Source organism: Pteronotus mesoamericanus, unplaced genomic scaffold, assembly GCF_021234165.1.
Source record: "Pteronotus mesoamericanus isolate MK-2021 breed Mesoamerican mustached bat unplaced genomic scaffold, CSHL_Meso_final scaffold_371, whole genome shotgun sequence".
Classification (NCBI taxonomy): domain Eukaryota; kingdom Metazoa; phylum Chordata; class Mammalia; order Chiroptera; family Mormoopidae; genus Pteronotus; species Pteronotus mesoamericanus.
The window spans coordinates 2,217,585-2,244,200 of NW_026555314.1; the positions used below are offsets into that span (position 1 = coordinate 2,217,585).

At 56.8% G+C, this 26,616-nt stretch overlaps 1 protein-coding gene across 4 annotated transcripts in view; it reads right to left on the minus strand.

Moving 5' to 3' along the window:
- Window positions 1-10,794: 10,794 nt before the first annotated feature.
- Window positions 10,795-26,616, minus strand: part of SLC25A1 (solute carrier family 25 member 1) — a 30,606-nt gene continuing 14,784 nt past the window's right edge. For 2 of the 4 annotated variants that reach the window (XM_054592786.1, XM_054592785.1), the window contains 13 exons: window positions 25,641-25,773; window positions 24,703-24,870; window positions 24,474-24,621; window positions 22,056-22,244; window positions 13,873-15,209; window positions 13,454-13,561; window positions 13,273-13,372; window positions 13,048-13,186; window positions 12,446-12,530; window positions 12,187-12,291; window positions 11,897-12,012; window positions 11,741-11,814; window positions 10,795-11,517 (listed from right to left, as the gene is read on the minus strand). In XM_054592786.1, coding sequence (XP_054448761.1) covers window positions 11,403-11,517; window positions 11,741-11,814; window positions 11,897-12,012; window positions 12,187-12,291; window positions 12,446-12,530; window positions 13,048-13,186; window positions 13,273-13,372; window positions 13,454-13,561; window positions 13,873-13,996 — 966 coding nt within the window. In that variant the 5' untranslated portion in view covers window positions 13,997-15,209; window positions 22,056-22,244; window positions 24,474-24,621; window positions 24,703-24,870; window positions 25,641-25,773 and the 3' untranslated portion in view covers window positions 10,795-11,402. The remainder of the gene's footprint in view (window positions 11,518-11,740; window positions 11,815-11,896; window positions 12,013-12,186; window positions 12,292-12,445; window positions 12,531-13,047; window positions 13,187-13,272; window positions 13,373-13,453; window positions 13,562-13,872; window positions 15,210-22,055; window positions 22,245-24,473; window positions 24,622-24,702; window positions 24,871-25,640; window positions 25,774-26,616) is intronic. The other 2 variants (XM_054592788.1, XM_054592787.1) reach the window with 2 other exon arrangements.

Genomic DNA, 26,616 nt, shown 5'->3' on the forward strand with positions numbered 1-26,616 from the left:
CAGTTTCCCCCTCTCCTTTTCCTTAGCACTTCTCCCTCCATACAACGTGGGTGACACGGTGCTCCTTAGCACCTGCCCTTTGGGGACTTTCCCCTTACCACTGCTGTTCAGGGCCACCAGAGGTGGCAGCAAATGAGGCCATATGGGGGTGGCAGTCACTTGCTCATGCAGCTTACTTGTGTCCTCAGGATTTGCTGGGAGCTGATCCATTGTGTGACAGTACCTTAGGATTTGGTGGCTGTGACAGTGCCTAGCTCTGATGAGCCATTCTGGCCCTGTGGTCCCTTGATAGCCCAAGGTGAGGTGTTCAGTTCCTGCCAGGGGCCAGCAACAGCCAGGAGCTGGTCTGTGAACGGCATGTGGCAAGGCCGTGTTCCAGAAGCCTAGGAGCTCGCACTGCAGCTCTCCCACTAGAAACTAAGACCTCATGTGACATCTTTCTCTGCTGTAGCATTTGTCATGGGCTCTGCCAGGTCACAGGCCAGGCACAGGGCTGCTTGTGCCAAAGTCTGGGCCTGCTGCGGACTCCTTTTCTGCTTTGGGCTCTACTCCAAGCTGGCATGCTCTCTCATCCAACTAATGGCCGACGGCAAGCTGCCCCCAAAACCCAGAGAAGCCTCCATACAGTGTGCTCTGTCTCAGGGGTAGAGGTGCAGGGCTCAGTCACTTGTTCTTGAGGGGATACTCCAGCATGGAACATCTAGCACAGGACCCCTGGACTTCTGGGAACTTGGTTTATTTATCTTTTTATTATTGGGTTGTGAGAGCTCTTTATCTAGTCAAGATACAAGTCCTTGTCAGATGTATAACTGCAAATATTTTCTCCCATTCTATGGGTTGTTTTTCACTTTCTTGATAGTGCCCATTAAACACAAAATTTTTAATTTTTTAGTAAGTCAAATTAATTTTTTCTTTGATTGCTTGTACTTTTGGTATCACACCTAAGAAAACATCAGCGAGTCCAAGGTCATGAAGGTTTGCCCCAACATTTTACAGTTTTATAAACTATAAGTTTTGTAGTTTCACCTCTTAAACTGATACATTTTGAGTGAATTTTTGTATATGATATGAGTTGAGGGTCCAATTTTATTCTTTTGCATGTGGCTCTCCAGTAGTCCCAGTATCATTTGTTGAAAAGATTGTTCTTTCCCCTGTTATATTGTTTTGGTACTCCTGTTGAAAATCAATTGACCGTAAATGAGAGAACTTAATTTATTCTGAATTATGCTCCTTTGGTCTATATGCCTCCCCTAATGGCAGTCCTACACTGTTTTCTTCTTTTGTCTTTTGGCAGTATATATTTTAATTGTATTTTTTCCATTACCATTTATCCCCTTTACTCTCTTCCACCTCCACCCACTACACTGTCTTGATTACTATAGCCTTGCAGTCAGTTTTGAGACAGCGAAGTGTGAGCTCTCCAACTTGGTTCTTTTTCTTTCTTTTCTTTTTTTAAAGAGAATTTATTTATTTATTTTTAGAAAGAGGGGAAGGGAGGGAGGAAGAGAGAGAGAGAAACATCCACATGAGAGAGAAACATTGGTCATTCGCCTCTCGTACGTGCCCCGACCAGGGACCAAACCTACAACCCAGGCCTGTGCCCTGACGGGAAATCAACCCGAGGCCTTTTGCTTTGTGGAACGACGCCCAACCAACTGGGCCACACCATCAGGGCCAACTTGGTTCTTTTTCAATATTGATTTGCTCTTCTCGTTCTCTTGATTTTCCATATGAATTTTAGGATTAGATTTTCGGGTGCTGCAAAGGGACCAGCTGGCATTTTGATAGAGGCTGCACTGAATCTGTATATCCATTTGGGGAGCACTGCTTTCTTAACTTTTCCAGTCCATAAACATGGGCTGCCTTCCATTTAATGAACTCCTCTTTAATCTATTTTAGTTATGTTTTGTAATTTTCAAAGTATAGGTTTTCCACTTGTTTGGTTAAATTTACTCCTCATTATTTTGTTCTTTTTGATGTTGTTATAAATGGAATGGTTATATTCATTTTCAGATCATTCATTGCAAGTGTATAGAAATACAATTGATTTTTTATTGTATTTTTTCATTACCGTTTATCCCTGTTATCCCCCTTATCCCCCCTCCCCCACCACTACAATTGATTTTTGTACATCGATTTTCTATCTTGCAACTTGGTTTATTAAATCTAATAGGGTTTTTTTTTTGGGGGGGGGGTTGTGGATTCTGTAAGATTTTCTATATACCAGATCATGTTATCTGCAAATAGAGATCTTTATTTCTTTACAAGCTGAATGTCTTCAGCTACATTTTCTTGCCTAATTGCCCTGACTAGAATCTCCAATACGATGTCAAACAGAAGTGGTGGGGTGGGCGTCATCTGAGAGGGAAAGGATTCAGTCTCCATCATGAAAAATGGCGTTAGCTGTGGATTTTTCTTAGATGCCAGATGAGGACGTTCCCTTCTATTTCAAGTTTGTCGAGTGTTTGATCATGAAGGGGTGTTGTATGATCCATCCAGTTTTCCCAGGAGCCAGATTAATGAATTAAACAAGGATTTGCTGGAGACCACCACCATGCATTCTTTTAAGTCTTTAACCATGGCATTCACCTGTGATGTTCTTCCTAGGAGACAGCATTATCTTTTTGTTTTGTTGTTTTATCTTCGTAGGGGGGTAGTTCAGGAGCTGTCACAAAATAGGTCCTACTCTAAAGGTCAGAAACCACTGTGGATGTTCTGCCAAATGCTAAATACATATATTTCAATTATACATTTAGAAACTGGAGAAATAACCAGCAGGAGTTTATGAAGCCCATGAGCATTGGAATCATGCCAGTACTCCATTCATTGCCTGACCTCTCCATACCGCATCCTAACGGGGAAGCTGTAATGGCACTTTGGGTCCCAGGCATCAGTGCTGGCGTGGGGTCTGTATCCAGCCGCTCTGTGGATCCAGCAGCTCTGAAACGATCTGGGTTTTCTCTTTCTTCAGCATACAATGACCTGAAGAAATGGACATAGGTCCTGTTGCAGAAGGATTAGGGGCATTGCTCCTATAAATATTTTCCATGGTGCTGCTGGATCCTTCCTCATGGGAAGGAGACTTCAGTAGATGAGATCTGGGCCTGAGAACTGGCTATAAATTAGGCAAGAACCCTGGCTGGTATGGCTCAGTGGATTGAGTGCTGGCGTGGGAACCAAAGGGTCGCTGGTTCGATTCCCAGTCAGGGCACATGCCTGGGTTGTGGGCAGGTCCCCAGTGTGGGGCACGCGAGAGACAACCACACATTGATGTTTCTCTCCCTCTCTTTCTCCCTCTCATCCCCTCTCTCTAAAAATAAATAAAGTCTTAAAAAAAAAAAGGAAAAAGAAACACTGCCTCTATTTGCAGATGACATAATGCTTATAGAGGGGGTGTAAAAAGGAGCAACCATACTGGAAAATAATATGGCAGTTTCCTATGAAGTTAAAAACACCTATACAATCCAGCCGTTCCAATCCTAGGGATTTACCCAAGGGAACTGAAAATGGAAAGATTTGTATTTGAATGTTAATAGCAGTTTTATTTGTACTAGCCTCAAGCAAGAAACGACCCAAATGTTCATCAACAGATGAACTGATAAATGGAGTGAAATACAATTAAATAGTACTCAGGAAACTATTGATATAAGCACCTGCCAACCTACTCCTGCCTGGCCAGTTTCCTCACCTCACACCTTCTCCAAAGTGAGCCTGCCACGGAAGCAGTGATCTCTGCAAACACAAATCCAATCATGGTGCTCCTCTGCTTCAAACTCTCAGGATAAGAGGATCAGCTGCCCGTCTCTGCAGTCCCGCAGCCCCCGCACCCTGCCTCCTCTATCCATCTGCCCCATTGAGCCTCTGCCTCCTCTCTCCAGCTGCCCAGGCTCCAAGTCAGCTCCTCCAATTTGTGCCACTTGCAGCCAGCCTGGCCCCTCTCAGCCTCCCTGGGCCTCAGTGTGGCCTCCAAAGAGGGGCCCTCCCAGCTTACTGCACCGGCTCTTCACCGGAGGTCTCAGGCTCCAGCCACCTACACACTCTCACTGACAATCCTGGCTGCCATCACTTCTGTTTCTCAGACCGACCAGCAGGCTCAGCTGCTTCCAGGACTGGTCAGAGTAGGTTAGTGCTTAAAGCGGGGGGCAGGGCTGGCTCTGTGTGTGAGGTGGTGGGGTGGCGGGTATTGGGAAGGGCTGGGGGAGCAGCAGGGGCCATGGAGGAATGGACGGATATGCAGGTAAGTCCTGAGAGGCCACTGGCTTCGGATAGTCAGAGGCCAGGACTGAAAGGCAGGCTTAGCAAGGTCCAGGGCCACTTTGGGGGTTAGGTCCCAGCAAGGGCTGGGCTGAGGCTACAGGGGAGTGGGGTGTGTGTGGCCCCTCAGCATTCAGCTCAGATGGCAGTCAGGTTGGGGGGGAGGGGGTCCTGGGTGCCGCTCAGGGCTGCGGAAGGTGGACGCGGATGGCGGTGGGGAGCTAGGGCTGCCCTATGTGCCGGAGGCCTTCTCTCTCCCTCTCCCCCCATCCCCCACTTGGGCCCTCTTTCCTGCCTTCCTCCACAGCCTGCGGCAGGCGATGCCATCAGGATTCCCCTGATTGCTTTCTTTCATCGCGGTGGCTTTCTCTGCAGCAAAAGCCCGCTAATGCCTCCTTTATCACGGAATTAGGGGATTTAGGACCGATCTCACAAAGAGGCCCTCGATAGCGGTGGTAATCAAACGCCAATCGGCCCGATCTCGAGCGGGACCGGAAAGAAAGCGAGCGCTGGGGATTAGCGCGGACCCGCAGCCCGCCGGGCCGAGATAGCATCGCCCCGCAGCAGGGCTGAAGCCGCCAGGGAGGCCCGCGGCGGCCACGGAGAAAGGCCGGCTTAGCTTCTCGGCGCTGGGGATTCTAAAGCCATTAGGGGGGATTAGCACCCAGGTTAATCTGCTTTGGCCGCTCAATTGTCAGCAGGGAACGGAGGTGAACCGGGGGTGGACACCTAAGGGGAGCAACCATGGTACCTCTGCAGTCCAGGCCCTGGGGCTGGTCTCAGTTTACCCTGCTGTCACCAGGGCTTGCTGTCACCAGGCCAAACCTGGTCGTGATGACCAGAGAGGGATGAACACCAGGGTTGGCCCATGATGACATGTGACCTGGCCCACCAAGCGTGTGTAGAGCCTGGCTCTGGGCTCCAGCCTTTGCAAACTCTGCCACCCTTCCATGGAGATTTAGGGATGTCCCTGCCCTGCATCTTGTCATCCTTCCCTTCTGTCCAGCAGAAGGAAGGACAATTCCCTCTCCCCACTCCACCTTTGTGACCCTGGTTGTCAGCCTCCTCACTGAGCTTGGGTTCCTCAGTGAGGCCCACATCCCTCCCCAGCGCACGTGGCCAGGAAGCAGGTCTCAAACTGAGGGTGCCGGATGATGACACAGACCAGCATGCAGGGCCACCGCTTGCAGACTCTCCATCTTTCCCCTGGGGACCCTTTCCAGGTAGGGACCCCTAAGGGGCATGTCTGATGATCCAGTAGCTGACAGAGCTGATGTGACGCCCCTTGCTGCCCCCTCCATCACTTATCTCCAGCCACCTCTCCCTAGGTGGGGCAGGGTGGGGCTGTGCAAGCCTGGGGCTCCGTAGCTACCAGAAGGGTCCTTTGTGCCTGCGTTTTCCCACCTGAGAAGTGGGACTGGCTGAGAGGAAGAAAGTTCTGCCCAGGAGGTGCTACTGTTCAGTTATGCAGCCTGTGCTCACTGTTGCCTCCTGTAAGGACACCCACCCCCCCAAGTTCCCACTCCTCCTCTTGGGTTGGAAATGACAGGCTCCCACAGTGGGGGACTTAGAGGGGTGACCCTGCACCATAGAGTTTCCCTAGCCTCCTCCTCTACAGGGATGTGGCAGAGCCGCTGTGCCTTACATGAGCCCACAGACTGCAACACGTGGCTGGACTGGGGCTGGCAGATAAGGTAGGATAGGTAGGGGTTATCAATGGAGAGAGGCTGAAGGAGCCCTCTTGGCCTCTGACCCTTTTCTCCTTTCCCATGGCTGAGACTGGGAATGCTGGAGCAAAAGTTGCAGGGGGAGAAAAATGACACACGTGGAAATGCTTCCTTCCTGCACTTGGCAATGGCAGTAACCAGGGTCTCTCTAGCCCAGACCCTATGGAGGGACACAGGGGTGAGCCACAGAACCAGGCTCTTTCCCCTGGGGGTTTAGGTCTGAGGAAACAGGAAGAGGGCACGGCGGGTAAAGGGGAACACGCCCCTCTACCTGCACATAGGTCAGGCAGGGCCTGAAGGACACCGGGAATTACAGGTCGAGGGTGAGGAACAGTTCAGGGATAGGGAGCGTCAGGTGTCCAGATGTCTGGGGGTGAAGAGAGGGCAGGCTGGTCTGGGGAAACAGGCATCTCCAGGTGGCGGCGGGCCTGGGACAGCGTCCCCGCAGGCTGGCGCGTCATGAGGGGTCCTTGGCAGTGCTTAGCCTGACAGTCGGTGGTCGGGGCAGGCGCCATCAGTGACTCGGGGAACGGCTGGATGTTGGGAGATTGCAGGCGACGCCGGGGCACCGGCGGTGAAATGAAAACCAGAGCCTGGAAGCAGTAACCATAGCAGGCGTCCGGGCACCCTAGCCGCCCTGCCCAAGGACCTTGCGTTCGCCCGTGATGTCATCAGCGCGCGCCGGCCCCAACTTCCGGGAGCGGATCTCCTCTCGACCGGCTCTTCCCGGAACGCCACCTGACCCGGCACCTGGCCCGGGGAACGGCCGTGGAAAGCGGCTCCTTCACAAATGGGCCCCGGAAAGCTTACTGGGTAACTCCGGCGCCCGCGGACCCCGGTCTCCGGAACTCCAAAACTCGGGGCTGAGAGAGGCCCTGATAGTCCGCGGGCTTTAGCAGCCGAGCCGGGGGCGCACACGAGTGACCGTGAGGGCGACGCTCCTCTCAGCCCAGACAAGCGTAATCCCTCTACCGTAACCTGATCCGACCCGCAGGATAAGCTCCCGGGTTAGATCGCAGGCAGTTGATTTACCTTCCTTCCGTCACAGCCCTGGGGGAAGTCTCCTAGGCACCGAGAGCGGGGTGCCTCGCCAAGTCACGGGCCGCGGGGTGGAGGAGGGGGTCGTGCGGGCCGCCAGGGACCAACAAGCAAGCTGGTCAGACAGCTTCAGCGGCTCTAACCCGGTCAACCTGCGAAAACTGCGCAAGGCCCGGGTAGCTTCCGGAGGCAGTGCTTTCCAGCCTGCAGCAGGCCACTGTGGGCATCTGAGCAGTGCTTAGGGGCAGAGGGGGTGGCAAGGCCCCCCTTGAGACCACTTCAGGAGATGACACTCCTGCGCCAAACGGAGCCTTCCAGGTCAGGCTTAGGCCAATAGAAAATTAAGAGAGGTGGGTTAACCACGTAGAGAAACAAGTGACACAGTTGGGGAGGGTCAGGGTTCAGGGCCCCGCCTAGTCTGGGCAGAGGAGAAGTTGCCCTCAGGGATATTTGCCAGGTGGGTGTGGGAGGAGGGGAACTACAAGGCTCCAGCAGGGACTATCATGTTTTCTGTAAGTCACCCACATTGTTGGCTCGGGCTATGGGTCCTCAGTGTTCTTGGTGGTCCTCCCATGGCCCTCTGCAGCCAGTTCTCCATGTGCCTGCATCTCCATCCTTGTCCTGGTGTGCCCAGTCCCTGTTCCCAGATCCTGAGGAGGCAAGAGCAGGAGCTCCTTAGGCCCCCTAATGTTGTGCCCCTTACCCAAAACCTTCCACCGGGGTATCTGTGAAAACACATAGGAAGGGCAAAGTCCAGAGGAAAGCCCTGGCTGGAGTGGCTCTGGACTGAGTGCCGGCCTGTGAACCAAAGGGTCGCTGGTTCGATTCCCAGTCAGGGCACAGGCCTGGGTTGCGGGCCAGGTTCCAGTTTGGGGTGTGTGAGAAACAACCACACACTGATGTTTCTCTCCCTTTCTCCCCTTTCTAAAAAGAAATAAAATCTTTAAAGAAAAAAAAAGTCCAAAGGAAAATACTGTGGCATCCTCCACTGAGATTGTTTGCTGTGAAGGCTGAGGGCAAACCTGAAAAACAATTCTTTGTTGGGCTAAAAGGAGACATAGGCTGTGGATCCCAGTCAGGATTGACTGTATTTTGTTTTGTGTGTGTGTGTTTGTATATTAAGCTCTGATTGCCATTCATCCCCTACATAAGGACATGGGAAAACCCAGCCCCCATCCATGCAGTGGTGCCACCCAGTGAAGAAAGGGTTCAAGGAAGTTGGGGTGGGGGTAGTGGAGGGCAGCTGTCTGAGGGCCTTTGCCTAGAGGGGGTAGCTGTATAGTAGTGAGGACAGGGCTGGAGGTTGGCTAAGTCCTGTCCCAGAAGCAGCCACCACCCCACCCTCTCCTCCCTTGCTCTGTCTCTGAGGCCTTTGTCCTCCCTGGGCACATTCTGTGATCCCAGGCTGGAGGCCGTGCCAGATGGTAAAGGCTGCCTGAGGCTGAGTGGGGGCTGGCTGCAGCTTCCAGCTGGGCAGAGGCTCTGGTTGTGGGAGGACTATGGTGACTTTGGGTCTCCACATTCCGTACTCACATCTCTCCTGATAAGCAGATATAGCCTCCCCCTCCCCGACTCTGGCCTGTGACCAGGCTGGAAATATAGCCTGTTCTGCTTCCCGATTACTTGAAGTTCTGCCCGTTCCTCTCTGTCCTTCTGCCCTCATTGTGGCTACGGCAGGCAGTGGTTCTAGTTCTAGTGGCCTGGCACCTGCACTGGACCTGCCCTTGGCCTCCTCTCTGCAGCCCTTGGGGTCTTGGTTGAACGCAGCTGGGTTCCCCCCAGGCCCCTGGCTGCCTCTCCAGCTGCTCTCCTCCCACTCACTTCCCTCCAGCCTCACTGGCCCTCAGCCCAGGCATGGCAAGCTCTTTCCTGCACACGGGATACCCCTCCCTGCCAGCCCTTCTTCCCTGAGGTCTCAGCACCAAAAACAGGCTGTGTACTTCCCTGGGCAATGTGTGTACAGGAGAATTCCAATATGCAGGTGGCAGCTCCATGCTCGTAGCTCCATCCTCACAGCCCCAGCTCAGCAAACCCTGCCTGCTCTCTGAGTTGTGCTGTGAGGCACGGTAGGGGACCCTAGAAGTGTGGCAGCCTTCCTGCCACTCCTGAGTACAGGTCCCCATGCCTGCTCTCAGCCAAGGGTAGCCTCGGTCCCTTCCTGTGAAGGGGGACAAGGACAGAACTCTGGAGTGCTGGTGTGTAGTCAGTGAGTGGATGCCATCCCTGGAGGTCGGTGTTGGGGGACATTAAGCCCCCTCAGGGCCCAGCTGCTGGGCTTTGCCCACTCTAGGAACTGCCTGGACCCCCGAGACTACAACCTACCTCTTGCAACCCAGAGAGAAAAGCCACCATGTGTGGGCTTACTGTGCTAAGCATTGTTCTAAGCACCTTACACAGATTACATCATTTCATTCTAAAAACCCACTGGGGCAGGTTCCTGTGTCACTCAGTGTTGCAGGTTAGGAAATGGGAGTTAGGTGACTTGCCCAAAGTCACACAGGGAACAGACAGGGAGCCAGGGTGTCCTCTCAGTAGCCTGTGCTGTGGGACAGCGCTGCCCATCGCCTGCTTTCAGCCCCACAGCAAAGCTTCTGAGGCCGACCTGGCGGCCTGAGGTTGAGGCTCCAGCCTCCAGGGTTCCTGCACCCCTGGTGCGTGTAAGCGTGGGGTGAACAGCCCTCGGCCCCTGTAGCAGGCTGTCTTTGCGGCTGGGCCTCTCTCCTCCCTCGTGGTAAAGACTGGCAAGTCTCCTGTGAACACCAAGGGCACATGGTCCAGTCCTTCAAAACCGTGTTCCCTGTTCGCCAACATCTGACCTTCCTATCTACCTCAGGCTCCCAGGATCCAGGTGCTGTTACCAGGTGGGGCACTCTCCCCCAAAAGGAACACTTCCAGGGAGAGGACCTTCCTACTGGGAGGCTTCTGTGGGCAAGGTATTTCCCAGTCTGAGCCAAACCGTTTCATGGCTTTTACCCATGGAGTCACCCTGACAAGGCGGCACCTTCTGTCTCCACGCAGCCAGGGGCACTGGTTCTCCTCACCCTGCTCTTGGTCTCCTGCCCTCGGTTCCTGGGTCGTGGCTCCCAGCTCATCGCAGGCAGGTGGAAAGTGCCCTGGGGATGGGGATTCCCCACACCTGCCCCAGAGCCGGAGTGGAGAACCACAGCCCACGAGCCCGGCTGGGCTCCCACCTATGCCTGGATCCCGGGATTCCAGCAAGAGGGACACTTACCTCTGAGGTTCAAGGCTGTAGGGTAAGGAACCAGCAGGGCCCTGGTCAGGCAGCGTCACCCACTCCTGCCCCAGGGCAGCTGCCTCCCAGTCTTGGGTGGAGTGAGGAAGGGCCCCCCTGCTCAGTCTCAGGGGACTAAAACTGGTAGCACACCATTTTACAGACAAACAAAGAGGGAGGGAGGGAGGTGGGTGTAATTACAGGTTGAGGGACAAACAAGAGCCCAGGGGCATTGCCTCCCAGGCCCGACCAGTGGCACCAGGCAGTTCTCTCCTCTGCCCACTTGGTGCTGCCTTCCAAGTGACCCTACAGGATCTTAGCCACAGGCAAGGTCTGGATGGGGCCCAGATGTTCCTTGGCCTGGTGTCAGGCCTCTCAGGGTGGACATTGCGGCGACAGTGGGCTCGCCCACCAGCTTGCCTGCTGCCTGGCTTCCCTGTCCCCCTGCCAGGATCCACAGATGAGAGGCAGGCTTGACCTTCATGAAGGCGTGCCCATCACTGCCCACCCACAGAAGGGCCCACACAGGAACAGGAAGCTGTGACAGGATCCGGTTTATTCTGCCTTGGGAGGGTGGTCCTGAGAGTGGAGGGTGCCACCCTGTCCCAGGCGGAGGGAGGGCCCAAGGGCCAGTTAAGGCCAGTGGCGGGAGAAGCAGGGGGGCATGCAGCCCCTGGAATGCAGTGAGGCCAGGCTGAGGCCTGGAGGCAGCTGTGGTGGGCCGGGGGCAGGTACCTCTGCTGCCCGTGGGGAAAGGCACCAGGCTGGGACCGAGCCATAGCTACAGGGCCATGGCCCCAGGCTACAGAGGCACCCTGGGAAGTGGGACACAGGTCATATAACACAGGACAAGAACCACAGGCACATGGCTCCTGAGTATGCACATGGACAAGTGGGCACAGATTCACAGGCCAGAGGAACACCCAGCCTCCGCTGAACACATGGACACAATGATATTATATGGACCACAAGGGACACACAGTACTATGGGACACATGGACTCAATGGCCACAGGGGACAGGCCCCGGCCACGGAATGCAAGGGACAGGAAAGGGGGCCTTTTGGCACGACTGCACTGGAATCATGAGAAGAGGGCAGAGGGGGCTGGTGTGGAGGTGCCTGAGGGCAGCCCCAGTGCAGACCCTTAGGGGTTAGTCTGTCTTCCACACCTTGTTGAGCAGCTTCACCACCTCATCGTAGATGATGAACACGATGGCCACGTCCAGGCAGACCCGGCCCAGGCGGGGGACAGTGCCCTTGTAAAATCTGGGGTAGGGCGGGAGAAAAAAGTAGGCGAGGAGGCAGATGAAGGACGGTGCCCCTGGACAGTGGGGGTGGGTCTAGATGTTGGAGGGGCAAGACCAGGGGCCTAAAGGTAAGGACTCGCTAGGGGATGGCCTGGGGCCGGTAGGTGCTTTAGGGTGAGGCCTAGAAAGAAGGCAGGGAGGGCCTAGGGTTGGCACAACAGCCCTCTCTCTCCCCAACTCACGCTTTGAGCCCCTCATTCTTCAGAATCTGCAAGCCACAGTCCCACGTGTTCCGGTATTTCTTTGCCTCCAGGCCCTGCGAGACACCGGCACAGCACAGGGCTCAGCAGCCAGCCGCCGTCCCAAGCTCCCCTCCCTCCTTCCCGGCTCTACCCCACCTGCATCCGGGTTTTGATCACGTCCAGAGGAGTGTTCCCGAAGACACTGGCTGCACCCGCAATAACTCCAAACACGCCAGTGATCAGTGGGTTCATGGGCTTGTTGGGGTTGTCCCCTAGATGTGGGTGCGGGTTGCAATCAGAAGGTGATGGGAAGGTAAAGGGGCCAACTCTGAGGACTGGGGAAGAGCGTGGACTAAGGTCTATGAAGGTGGGGACCTCGGGGGGCAAGACCCTGACGGGGAAGCCCAGAAGTGTGTGGAGATGGGGTCTCAGGGCAGCAGACGCACCTCGATACCAGTTGCGCAGGGAGGTCATGACGAAAAAGCGGATGGCCTGGTTGGATCCCTGCTTTAGCACGGTGGCTGTGAGGCCCTGGTATGTCCCCTTCAGCCCTGGGGGCGGGAAGGCATGGGGGTGAGCCCCAGCTGGAGAGTTGGGGAAGCTGCACACAGGAGTGCCGAGGCAGGAAGGGGAAGTGAGTACACGTCCTTTCCATCCTGACTGAGGCCCCTGACCCTACCTGAAGAGTAAGGCCAAAAGACTCACCTTGTTCCCGCACAATCTCCCGAACCCCGTGGAAGAATCCTCTGTATTTGGGGTTAGGGGAGGTCTGGTCATGGATGAACTTCACCTGAGAGAGAGGAAAGCAAAGGAGCTGGCTCCCAGGGTGCCACTGGAAAGGCACACCTGGCCCCTTGGCTTGCCGGTCCAGAGCCCACCAAGGTCAGGCCATTCTTGAAGATACAGACCTTCACCTCGAAACAGGCCAGCCAAGGCTATTGTGGGACTTATGACCCAGGAGACGAGAAGGCCCGCCTCAATTCAGAGCCTCTGCAGTTGTGTTTGCTGGCATTGCCCATAGCTAAGACAACATCAGAAAACACACTGTTTTCTGTTTATAAAAGTGTTTTTAACAAACTTACCATCTTCCCAAGGCTTTCAGGACAGAGCCCAGCCTCCACAGGAGGCCCGTCCTGCAGGCCTCCCGCACCCAGCTTTCCAAGCAGCTCTCAATGTACACCTTGCCCTCTCCTGCTAGACCCTCCCAACCTCAACATCTCCACTGGACAAAGGGACACAGGACCACTCCAGCCTCCACCACCCCAGGTCCCCTCGGCATGCTTTGTCCCTACGGGGAACCTCCCCACCTTGATGGTCTCCATTGGACACACGACCACCACGGCCTCAGCCACCCCGGCGCCCAGGCCACATAGCAGCCCGCGGGTGCTGTCCAGCCGTCCCTGGTCGTCCCGCATGTGGTTGCTGAGGAACTCAAACATCCCGAACCTTGGGGCGGAAGGCAGTGGGGTGAGAGGGGCTGCCACCGCCCGCGGCACCCCCCGGAGGCCGCCCCCACCCCCAGGCTGCCTCACCTGACGGCCGCCTTGGGGATGGAGCCGTAGAGCAGGGAGCTGAGGCCCCGGTACAGGCCCAGGACGCCATGGTTGCGGACTGTCTGACGCACGCAGTCCCCTAGGGGAGGGGGCGGTCAGCGACTCCCGCCGCACCCGGGGCCCGCCCCCTGGAGCTCCCAGCCGCTTGCCCCCTGCTCACCAATGCCCCGGTAGCGAGGCGGGTGCGAGCGCTCGTCCAGCTGCAGCTGTGTCTTCACGTACTCAGTGGGGAAGGTGATGCAAATTTCGATGCCGCCTGCCAAGCCGCCTGCCGGAACCGGAGACTCTTGGCCTGAGACCCACTGAGACCCCGCCTGGCCGTCCCGCCCGCTGCCGCCCGGGCCCCTCCCCCGCCCCGGACTTTGTCCGACCAGGACCCCATGCCCCACCCCCGCTGCCCAGCAGAGGCACGTTGGGGTGACACACAGCGTGAGCGCCCCCGAGCCGGCTGGGGAACAGGGCCGCGCCCCTCGCCCAACCCGGAAGTAGGGAGGGTTCTAGGCATCCTGGGCCCGCTGGGAAGCCGGGCAGGAACGGTGGGACGGGTGGGCCCAGGATTCGGGTGTTCGAGGAGCCCACCTGCCAGGATAGCCTTCCCCGGGTGCGTCAGCTTGGCCTTTCCGGGCGCGGCTGCGGCCGCCGCCAGGTCGCGGGGCGCCGCCATTGCGGGGAGGCGGGGGACGGGAGGGGGGGCACCCGGCATGGGCCGCGGGTCCGAGCCTCCGGCACTCAAAGCCGTCTGCAGAGGCGGTGGCGGCGGGTGGTTTTCTGGGGGGCGGGGCGGTCGCGTCAGCTCCTGGTCTCCGCCCCGCGTGGTTCGAGCGGGTCCCCGCCCTCGGCCCGCCCCGGGCGGGCCGGGAAACTGAGGCCGGGGCGGGGCCGGCAACCCAGCCAATAGCCGAGCCGGTCACTGGACAACCACGCGAGGTAGGGTTGGGGGCGGGGTCTTTGGAAGGCGGTGCTGCATCGGGCGGGAGCTGTGGTTCAAAGTGCAATCCCCCTGGCCCAGGCTCCTGTGGCTTTGTGGACTGAGCGCCCGGATCCATTTTCAGGACACATGCCCGGGTTGCGGGCAAACTTCCCCGTTGAGAGCATATGAATCAATCGATGTAGCTCTCGCATATCAACTTTTCTTTCTCCCTCCCTTCTCCTAAATCTAAAAGCAAAACAAAACAGAAAACAAAGTGCGGTCCCCTAGGCCGGCGCAGGAAGAAGCGGGTCAGGGTCTGCGCTTCTGCCGTGTGGGCAGGACCTCCAGGGATGGCGGCGGAGAAACACGTGGGCTAGCCCTATCCTTACAGTTTGAGGGGTTGGCCTCCCCCTACCCTTGGGCCCAGCGGCTACCACCGTGCATTGCACAGTGTTGACAAGTGCCCCGCTCTCCCACCCACACCAGCACCAAGCAGGAAAGCTTTGCCTTGATAAACCGACTTTAATATTCATGATCAGCAGGAGGCTCAAAGCCAGGAGAGTGGCAGTTCCTCCAGTGCTGAGTAAAGAGAGGGCGCCCATCCCCCAAATGCCGGGACTAGGGGACTCATTGCAATCAAGAACTCCCCAGGATGTCCGTCTTCAGACAGAGGGTCTACAGACTTGACTGAACTCCCTGCCAGGCGTCTGGAGTTGGTCTTCTTAGGTAGTCAGGGGTTCTGGGATGGCTCAGTGGCTGCCGTCACTGGGCCTCAGCAAAAATAAATAACATCCAGGTTTCCCAGCCTTTCATCCAGGTCCTCTGTGCTCCTTGGAGAGGTTAATAACTCGGCAGGGAGTGTGTTGCCACTGAGAGCCTGATACATGCTGAAGGAGTACAAAGGAGGCTGGGCAAAGGCCAAGTGGCTGCCCCCCCCCAACCACCCAGGGAAAGCCAGCAGGGGCTGGTCCATCAGCATGGCCTGCTGTCCCGGTCAGCTGCTGGCCTGCAGGGAGAGAAACCACGGGTGAGCAGGGCCCCTGCTGCCCCCAAGTGGCCAGTGGCCCCCGGCGAACGTTTGCAAACCAGCCTTAACTGCCCAGAGCAGGTGCCTGAAGGCAAGCACTGTGGGAGCTGCTGCTGTAGGGCCAGCTCCAGAGGTTGGCCAGGCTAGAGGGTAAGCTTGTCCCCAAGTGGGGCACTTACACTGCTCAGCTGGCTGGGTCTCACGCACGCCTATCAACATCTAACAAATACCAGATTGCAATTAATGGCGGGCGGGCACCATGACTCCCAAGGAACACACAGTTGGTGGGAGACTCAGGTGGTGCGTGCTCATGTTACACCTTTAAGCCTATGTTAGTCTTGCAAATGGACTAGGACCCATGAGCCTTTTTCTCCATGTGCTGGACACCAAATGGCCAGGCCATGCAGGCAGACTCTTAAAGTACAAAGCCAACAACCACCTCGCTGTCAGCGGCCAGGCAGGGACATCCCCACTGGGAGGCAGTTGCCCTCAGAGCAGGAAGGACAGTGGTGGCACCTTTCAATATTCCTGTATCACCGGTCTCTACACCTGGTAGCCACTGTGGTCCTTCATCCCCAGTCCTGTCCATTCCGCCCCAGTCCAAAGACCGGCAGTGTGATTGCCTCCAGGGGACAGGAGCTAGGGATGCCACCCGCTAAACAGGAAAGAAGTGGGTTCTACCACACACTACTTTCACTTGTGCAGACCCGCCTAGGTGTCCAGTCTGTCCCTCTGCAAAGAGGCAAGAGCATGTGAATGCCCACTTGACAGGCCACATGCAGTCTTGGCCTGGAGGTAAAGTTGGGAGTCCAGCACATGGCCTCCAGGAGAGTTAGAGCTGAAGACAGGTACATAGAACACTGCTGCACCGGCAGCAACCGCCACCTCGCTCCACAAAGTGAAGCCACTCTGGCCAGCAGAGAAGCGAGTGCCCAGTGGGGCCCTGGTGAACCCCAGCTTCCGTTCCAGCCCAGTACTTCCCAAGTGGGCACTTGCCCACCAGGTGCACCGGATCAGCGGGCTGCGACTGTGGGCTGTGTGTGTGGCATGGCTCACAGGGCTGAGTCCTCCTCTGGGCACAGGGACACCATGAAGACAATGCAGTGGTTCCAGGCCAGGCTGCTAACCCCTTCTAAAGAAACTGGACATCTTGTATCTCGGACCCTTCACCTGGCAGGGAGGATGCACCGCCTGAGAGGCAGGGGCTGTGGCAGCCACCTGAGGACAAGCAGCACTTTGCCCCTTCCTCAAAGCTTCAAGCGCAGCGCCTCCATGCTGGTGCGTACAGACGGATGGAGAGGGAACAGAGTGAGGTGGAGCAACGGGGGAAGTAGGGTGTACAGCACTGTGCTAGTAGGGGCGGCAGCAACTGTGCATCTGGGACCCCCCCACCAAACAAGCACCCAGGTAAGAAAGGAGAAACAATTATGTGCCCTGCGTGCTCTCAGGTCTGGGAATGCTCAGGCCAGGCACCAGACACCTAGCAGAGACAGCTCTGATGCCAGCCTTGTGGGATCCTTTCCTCCTCCTTCCATGGGGCCTGGGCTGAGCTGAGGAAGGAGCAAGACAGCTGTTCTCTCAGCACCCATCCTCTCTGCCATCAGCTGGCTGTGCTGGGAGAGCCCTGGGGGGCAGAGCTTCAGAGCAGTCGAGAGGCCTGGGATCTGATCTCTAGTCAGGGAGGGGCTGTGGCATTCTTGTCTGGACCCCTCCATCCCCAGCAGGGGCCAGTCTGCTGGGCCCCGGCCCAAGCCAAGAACCAGCCCATACCCCACCCATGGCCAGAGAAGTCCCTCGTGAGCACCCTCTCTCCCCACCATGACAGGCACCTGATCGGGGGCGGGTGGAAGCATGTATGGCAGCTCCTGCCTGCTAGGACTAGGGATGATGTCTGGGGACCCTGGGCCAGGGGCAGATTCCTTCCAACAAGAAGGCACACTTTATGGGTCACTCCTTCTGCAGAAGGGCAATGGCCTTGAGTAGCCCTGGGAATGGCCCTTGCCAGGGGCTGGGCAGCTCCAGGAGGCTCTGCACATGGCAGGCAGAGGGAGCCCTTGCAGGCCAAAGCCGGTAGCACGGGGCTCTGTCCCGCCCACTTCTTCCCTAACCCCACGCTAACCCTGGGAGGCTCCTCCCTTCCACGCACACTGAAAGAAGCCTCAACTGGTGGCTTCCTGGCATCGTGGGGCCCCATCTTGCTGGAAGAAGGTTACGTGTGTGGCTGGATGGGCAAGCAGGCACTGCCAAGGAACTGCTTTTCTGCAGGCGTAGAAACAAATTGGACCAGGTGACATGGGTCTCTGGATAGTGGCTACAGCTAGGCTCTAGAGAGGGACTCCTAGGGCTTCGACATCCAGGGGGGTGGGATCTGACACTGTCACTTGGTTAAACCTCCAGAGAGAGCCAGTGTGGGACACAAGGGACATGAAGTGACATCTGGAGTGGAGAAGCAATGTGCCAAGACATGAGCATGGCTCCTGGGCCAGGGAGACGTTTATCTAAGTGCCACCCTTCTTTGCCTGTCAGCTTTGGACCTGAACCTCAGTGTCTGTGGCTGTAAAGGGGTGGCTGCCTCTCTCATTAAGGTATTAAAGGCTTAATATGTGTTCACATTCCTATTAAATGCTCCTCCAGTTGCCAATGGCTGGTGCTGAGAGGTAGGTGGCTCACAGTGGGTAGCTCTGGGCGCCCCTGTGGTGAACTGGAGAGTGAGCCCGCTGCGTGCCCCCAGCTGCTGCAAGGGCACGGGCCCGCTTTTACCCGGCTCCCCTGCAGCCCTATGGTGATTTTCTATATATAATAACTTGGGGAGAAAACCAAGTGTGAAGGCAAGAGGCCCCTCCCCACAACAGCTTGGGCTGGCCGGGCAGTCGGGGCTGGCCTCCTCAGGCCACTGCAGGGCCTCTGCCGACCAGAGCCAGAGTCAGAGTCACAGCCTGGGGCCAGGGAGCCACAGGAGGCAGGTACTCACTTTGCTAAGGGAGTCCCTCATCACCTGGGTGAAGTAGGGCACGGCCAGGCCCAGCAGGCTGCGCACCCAGGCCAGCTCCGGCATCACGTTAGGGGGAAGCAGGCTGTAGCAGGCAAAGGGCGAGGCCGCAAAGCACTCCCGCTTGCCACTGCAGCAACTCCTCCGCCAGCCTGGCACCCCTTGACTCTACAGTGTGCTGCACAGCGTCCTGCAACCGAGGCAGACGCTCCGCTCAGCCACCCTGCCTTTCGGGGCTGGCAGGATACAGGGACAGCGCCAAACTGCACGAAGGCCCTCTCCTCACCCATGCATGGTTCCCTGTACTTCAGCCGCCTTCTGGTAGACAAAGTACCACCTCCAGGAGGGCCGAGGAGGGCACCAAGCATGGTCTTGGAAGCTCCATCTTGCAGAGCTGCTGGACTAGCTGCCCAGAGTGAGACGGCGCGCACAACGCAGGGCCCCGGGAGATGCGATCCAGCTGCAGGGCCCCACCGCATGCAGAGGCAGTGCATGGGCACTGAAGGGGGTGGTGACCAAGCCAGCAGGGCCTGCGATGAAGGCCAGAGTCGCTGGGCTCGGCCAACAGCCAGCACTATCCTTCCAAACTCAACATGGAGCAGCTACATGGGACACGCTAGTGCTCAAGAAACAGCAATTTGACCTCTCTTCCTGACCTAAAAAAGTCCCTCAAAAGTCCCTAATCAGGCCTGGCCAGGTGTCTCGGTTGGAGCACCGTCCCATACACCAAAAGGCTGTGGGTTTGATTCCCAGTCGGGGCATATACCTAGGCTGCAGGTTCAATTCCCAGTCGGGGCACATATGGGAGGCAACCCAGGGATGTTTCTTTCTCTCTCCCTCTTCCTCTCTCTAAAATCAATAAACATATCCTTGGATGAGGATTTAAAAAAAGTCCCTAATCACTACTTTCATATTGGGCAAATTTCTTAGTCTAAAACAATTAAAAACATTATACCCATGCAGTGATTAATCACCAGTAAGTTAGCAATTTCTATAACCATCCTCTATTTTTTAGCCATAATAGCAAGAACTGAATAACCTACTTTGCCAACACGTGTTAGCTCCCTCAGCCTCCACAACCCTCCGCACACTCAGCTGCTGGAAGGCACATTCCACTCTGGTGCCAGGTGCAATGTGGCTGCCCACTGACTGTGACTGCCACCACCTAGAGACAACTACTGGATAGCACAGTTGTTAAAACTCCTCAGGCTCAGCCACCTCTGACATGAGGCTCTGAGGTCCCTCTGGAGACTTACACGAGCCCCAAAGCCCTGTATGCTAGGATGTGGCATGCCCGCTTGATCCTTCTCCAAGGAAGGTCCTATCCCACCTGCTTGCTGATTTGTTTGCCAAGTCCTGCCTTGTCCCTGCCCTATTCCTACAGGCACCAGGTCTCTCTCTCTCTAAGATTTTATCCCTCACCTGAGGAATACGTTCATTGAGTTTTTAGAGATAGAAGAAGAGGGAGAGAGATGTGAGAGAGAAACACGTACATGCCCCACCTGGGGATTGAACCCACAACCTAGGGGTGTGCCCCAGCTGGGATTGAACCTGCAACCCTTTCGTGTACAGGATGACGCGCCAACCAGCTGAGCCACCCAGCCAGGGCTCTCTCTCTGTTCTTTACCATCAAAGTCCATGGAGACTCAAATGAAAGCTCTAGGACCCCTTCAGGTCACGTCTCCCCAGACAGCAGATGCCCATGCGTCCCTCTCCCTGCAGTGTCCTCCAGTCCAGCTGAGCGTCTCAGCTGGCTTGTCTTCAGCCTGCACCTGAAAGTAGTCTCTTCTCTCCCTCCACAGGCCCTGTGGGCTGTCTCATGGACTCCCACAGCCTCAACTGCCATCACCTGAACGTGGATGTTTCCAGAACCCGGAGGTTTCCTAGAGGACTCAGGCGCAGTGAGCCGCACAGGTGACGTCTCCGTCTGTGCCCTCCTCTCACGGCCTGGAACCAAGCTCGAGTCTGGGATGCTCCCACGTCTCCCCACTTCTTGCGGCCACACCAGCCATGTCACTGTTGGCATCTCTCCACCTGCCCCCGAATCACTGCCAGCTCCTGCCAGGGCCCTGCTGCAGCCCACTGTCCCGCTGGTTCTGGCCCAGGACTTCCCCCCTGCTGACCGCGGTTCTCCCCTTGTGGGCATCACGGGCCCATGAACCTCTCGCCTGTCTGCACACCTGTGTGCGGGTCCCCTAGCCCTCACCTGCCCGCATCCTGACACCTTCCTTCACACCCTGCAGGTCCCGATGTTCCTCAGCAGTCCCCGTTACTGCCCCCTCTGCTTAGAGGGCTCCCCAGGGAGAATGGTGACGCCTCCAGGTGGTCGCCCCTGACAACTGACAGCCCACCGTGCTTCCACACTCACCTCTGCAATCTGGAAAGCCCACTTCTAGCTGCCCCACGACTGTTAGAGGAGCCAGCAGTTGCCGCTTACCACCCCTGGGGTGAAATGACGTAACCTCCGCCTCCCCCAGGATGGCTACCAAGGGCAGCATCCCTGCCAGGCCACTGCTGACACGTATGTGTGTGTGTGGGGGGCGACTATGCACTGCGGGCTCTTCAGCACCCCCACCCTTGCCCCCATCTACTAGATGTAGCACTGCACCCTCAGGTGTGACAACCAAATGTTCTCGGGAGGTCAAAGTCGCCCCTCACTGAGAACCATGGTGCAAGACGGCATGCCAACCACTCTCTTCCTGTGGCTTGTTCTCCTGGGTTCTCTCCCTGGTGCGTGCCGCTCTGAGCGGCACTGCTGGCTGGGGAACGGAGGTTCCTCTGGCAGTGCTCACACCCTCGCTCGCTCGCTCATTCCCTGCCCCAGTTTGTGAGAAGCCCTGCATTCGAGACCCTGGTGTACCACTGGCAGGACAGGGCAGCTGCGACCCCCTCAGCCGGGGGCAGCTTCCCTTGGGCGTGCCAGAGACTGCCGCCACCTTCCCGGGCCAGCGCCTGAACACGCTGACACGGAGTCCCAGAGCTTCTGCAGCATTTCCTCTTGGCTCCCCCTGCAGGGGCCCTGCCCGCATCCCAGGAAGGACCACTGTCACTAAGGGCGAGGGGATGTCATGAACAGTCCCAAACTGAAGGCAACACTCGGTGAAAAGCTCAATGTACTCTGATGTTAAGGGTCGCTGACATCAGCCCATGTGCTGTGAGAGGGAGGTGTCTGTCCCGCGAAGGCACTCAGGAGTGCTGAGGACAATGCCCCCAGGCCAAGCTCCCAGCGCTCAGGGGCCCCTGGGACACAGCACCCCTGGAAATCAGCTCAGCTGTGCAGCATACAACACAAGGGCCTTCCTGTGTAACTGCACTTTACCCCACTAGGGGGATGCCCGGCAGAGGGACGGCAATGCCTTGCGGGCCTGGGACTCGTTGGCAGCCCACCCTGGCCAGCACGTGCCTGGACCTGGATCTGGACCCGCGGCTGGGGCCAAGCCACTGCTCAATAGTGGAAACAAGTATTTTGAATGTGATTTTACCTTAGGTGTTATTAACTCCCCAAATCTTGATAGGAAGCAAAGTAGGTGCTGAGTGAATGCAGCCACACTGTGTTTAGGAAGAGTCAAAACTCACAAATAACTGCTGGGAAAATAATCGATTATTTGAAGGCAAGCCTTTCAATCTAAGTTTAACTTTTAAGAGATATATGTTAACAATAGATATTCATCCTCTAGACTGCTCACAACCCTCACCCTGTGTTCTAAAAACACTGCCTCCTTAGCTTCCTGTCCACCACGAGGGTCTCCTGGTAGAGGGATGTGACCGCCCCCTGCCCCCTGCACACAAGCATCGGGGAGCACGCAGGGGTGGGCAAGTAGGGCACTGGCACCAACCTTGTAGACATGGTCTTTTTAGCAGAGCTCAACACTCTGTGTCCATTGGTTGCTGCCTTTGCACAGACAGGTGGCAACGTGCTTGAACTGGATAGGCTGGTGGTTCTCCAACCGCTGGGCCAGGACGACGTTGTCAAAGTTGTTGAGGGCGTAGATGATGCTCTCACACTCCAGGAGGTCACAGCCTTTCTGCGGGTGAGGGACATGGTGGAGCAGGGACCAGGTATTACTCAGTCCTGGTGGCTGCCACCAACAACCTCAGAAAGGTCTCTGTCCATCTACCCTGGGTGCCCCATGGTGTCCACACCCTCTTCTGTGCAAGGGTGGCCTGCTGATGACACCCTGGCTGCTGCCGACAGAGGCTCTCCAGTCCCTGAGCCCAAGACCGGTATCATGGCTCCCCGAGGCACGGGAGGAGCTGCTGCAGCAGCCTTCTGAAAAGTCCCTGCTCCCCACACCCACCCGCTGATCCTCCTCTTCCATCAGCAAGTGCTTGAACACCTCATTCGCACACTTGCTGTGGCTCTGAACTGACCGCAGGGAGGCTTCACCAGGGGCAACTGGCCTGCCTGAGTGTGGAGAGCGGCCAGAGCACCCAGACAAGTCCTCAGGGAATCACTGGGTTGGGGGCCGCATGACATGCTGGTCACCTGGAATCGACCAGCCCTCCAAGCACACATGCAAAAAGGGCTGCCTGGATTACTCAGTGACGCCAATTTTAACCATGGACATTTTAGCGGGAAATGCTGCAGAAGCTCTGGCCACCAGCTTTACGATCACTGCTCTCCCACATGCCATGGTCTCATCTGTGAGGCATGTCATCGGACCCAAGACACCATGCTGACCCCTCCCTCTCCTCAGGAATCTGCGGATCCTGACTGTCCCCAAGGTGGACTGAACGTGGGTCAGGGGATATATCAGCTACCTGGACAGCTACAACATCCAGGCACCACTAAGAAACAAAAAGCGCTGGCTCCGGTCGGGTAGCTCAGCTGGTTGGAGCATCATCCCGATACGCCAAGGTTGTGGGTCCAATCCCCAGTGAAGGCACAACAAGAAGCAACCAGTGAAGCATAAATAAGCGGAAGAACTAACTGACGTTTCTCTCAAAGCAAAAAAAAAAAAAAAAAAAAAAGAGGAAAACTCCCCAAAAGGCACTGCTATTTCAACCATGGCAGTCATCAACTTTAAAAAGTGTCCTGGTATCAGGAGTTAAATGTGAAAAATGCTGACCAGGTATGGGCTTTCCAGCACATTTTTCATGTGTGCCGGGCACAAAAACGTGTGATCTGCCTGCTTTCCATAGCAGCTGGCTGTGCGCCCGAGCGGGACGTCTGTCAGACAGCCAGACTTCCCACACCAGCACGCTGATGGCTGTGGCTGCCCATGACCGTGGGCCCAGTGTTTCTTCTAACAGCTCCCGGTGAGGGTAGCTGCTGAGGCCTGGCTGGGTGCTCTACCTGGCACCCAGGCCTTCCCTCTGCAGCCCTGTGTGGAGTAGAAGGCATGTGTGTCCCTGACCCAGAGGAGGGGGGCCCACCCCCAACCGTGGGAGCAGCAGGGTGGGCACGTAGTCAGCTCCCTTCACTGGCAGACAACAAACGGGAGAGGCCAAGGGCAAATTACTCACCCAAGGACACATCAACAAAACGAGGACACTCAAAGCAAAAGGTCAGGGGCCTGAAGGCAGGGAGCTCACTCCCTTGCCACCCAACGTCAAGGAGCGGTCAGCGGTCCGGAAAACAGGAATGCAACGCGGCAGAGGCCTGCGCGATGCTTGCACCCAGGTGTGACACCTTCCGGCAGCTTTTGGTGGCTGATAGCACAGCTTGGGATTCTGGGTTAGCCCGTCTAGACTATAGGAGGGTGGCAGCTCCGTGGAAGGTGGGCACCCAGGGGCAGACCTGGGTTCACGCCCCGCCGGCAGATGTTTACTGCCCCTGTCAGATGCCTGTATTCCTCTGGGGCCGGCAGTTTTAGGGGGAGAGAAAATGAAGGAAAAAAATGCTGGGTGGTGAAAAATACTAAAAAATACAACAGGAAATGGTGGTAGACAGGGTCTGGGAGTCCTGAGCTGATGGGATCGAAGGAAGAACAAACGGCCAGGTCCAGCTGCAAAGGGCCCGAGGAGGGAGCCTGGTGAGGAGGGCGTGGTCCTGGGGGGCCGGGTGGCAGGAGGGGCAGGAAGCCAGGCAGGGCCATAGCGGCACACCGACCCTGCCCCTAGCCTAGCTGCGGGGCCTTCGGCCACTCAGAACCTTTCCTAAGCGTCAGTTCCCGCCGTGTGGGGGACAGAACGGCCGCCACTGCGCAGATGCGCAAACATGCCCCGGGGTGGCACACCGGTGCGCCTTTCCCCTGCCCGTGGGACAGGCCTGGCACAAGCGGGCAGAAACCTGCACTTAGGTGCCTTCTTACCTTGGCAATGGTGTCCTTGACCTGCCCTTCTCTCCAGGCGCCTGGGGCGACTGATCATGGTGAGGATGGCATTGTCATACTCCTTGTACCTGTTACAGAGGAACGCCAGCTCCGCCCACAAATGGGCTTGCCCTGTGGCTCTCAGCACCTGGCAGGATGATATGACCGAGGGTCAGGCTGGTGCCACACATGCATGTGGCAGCCAGCACCTACGGGAGGGCTGAATTACCTTTGGGATGGTGACACGGGACCAGAAGAACTCCAGGTGTCCCAGCGTCTTCTGCGGCTTTAACCTGAGGTAGGGGATGGCCAGCTCTGTGAACACGCCCCTGTGGGCTTGCTCCAGGTCCAGGGCTGCCTCCGGCAGCGAGACCAGCTCCTTGAAGTTGCCCCAATCCTGACAGATCAAAAGCCACACTTGGGGTCAGGGCTGCACTGGGCCCCAGCCTCCCTGCGGGAGAACCCGTTCCCAAGGGAGGGAAGGCATGCGATGGCTGCAGCGCCTTGCGCCCGGCCCCAGCTCCATCTTGGTTGTGCACCCTAGTTACACCCTGCCTGGCAGGCCTGAGCTCTGAGTCTGCCTGGCTACCTTCCCACTAATGACCACTAGCCTCGGGGGCCACCCAGAGGACTATTTTACAGCCTCCTCATTCCCGTCTAAACTCTCTGTGGATAGATAACCTTGCTCCGCCTTCACTGAGAAAATGGAAGCCATTAGAAGAAGATGCTGCGTTTATGTGCCTTCTGGCACCCGCACCCACGTTTTGTCTACAGGCACGCGGTTTGTGCTGGAGCCCACCCAGCCTGGAGCTCCGGTCCCATCGCCTCCCACCTGCCACGGCCACTGCCCCGGCAACTCCCCACTCTTCTCTCGGCATCAACACCCTCTCTATAGCTTGTCTTCAGCACATATCCTGCTCATTCTCCCATCCCAAAATGCCATTTTGTCAGCCCGTGTCCCATTTTTCTACTCCTTTTTTCAGCAAAAACTCATAAGAGCTGTTCCCGTTCCTTTCCCTGGTCTTGAGAGCCCACCCAGACAGGCCGTCGTGCCCCAGGACTCACAGTCACCGGTGTCCTCTCCCCTCCGTTCTCCTCCTGCCCCCTGCTGGGCAGCAGGACCCACCCGCTCACCACTCACTTCCCTTTCTGGGCGCGGTTGCTCACCTGGCTGCTCAGGCACCACATCGCTGCAGTTCCTTCCTACTTTGCTCCAAGTCATGTGGGGGGCCAGGCTCGGTCTGTGGGCTCTTCTTTATCTGTACCCACTCTGGGTGACCGCAGTCAGTCTTCATGTGACCTGTGTGTGCCAACGGCCTGCACTTTATTTCTCCAGCTGGGTTGCTTCAATGAACGCCAGACCCTGCTTCCCCTGCCTACTTGACAGCTCTACGTGAACGTCAAACTGGCAACTCAAACCTAGTTTGTTCAAAACTGGGTTCCTGTCCTTTCCTCCACGGAGCCCCCACCTTCAGTCTTCACCACGTCCACCATTTCCAGTCAAACTAAAAATAAATGGAGCTGTCTTTGACTTTTCTCTCTCACCCCACACCCAATACACTAGCACATTCTAAACACGCCCCCAAACTGATTGGCCAACGACTTCTCACGCCTGCATCACTACCACTCTAGACGCTCTTTCAGCTTTCATCTGCCCCCGTCTGCCCACCCTGGAAGAGTCTGTTCTCAGCACGTAAGCTGGAAAGGCCCCCTCACCCTTCAGGGCCTGCACCCTACCACAAGCGCAGCCTGAGTCCTTCACGAGGGCTTCTTGCCCCTCCACCCCGCCCCCCTTGAATACTTGGTGTGTCAATCACTCCACAGCCAGGCCTAACTATACCGCCCACGTGGAGAGCCCCATGCTTCCGAAGTTCTCCTGAGGTTCCCTCTCCTGGACTCCTGCACATGCCTGTCTCTCCAGCACTTGACAGTCATACCCTCTGTGGGTCGCACACTCTGGGCACGTGGGGTACAGGCTGTGGCTCTGCCACAGGGCTGGCCCAATGTTTTCAGCGAGTTACCCAAGGGTCATCTCCATGTGCAAACCACTGGTGGGGCTTCTGAAAGTCCAAGGACATATGAGAAGGGAGAATACTTTCAAAAACACAAGTATGAGCCAGCAGTAAAATCCAGGGTATCTCCC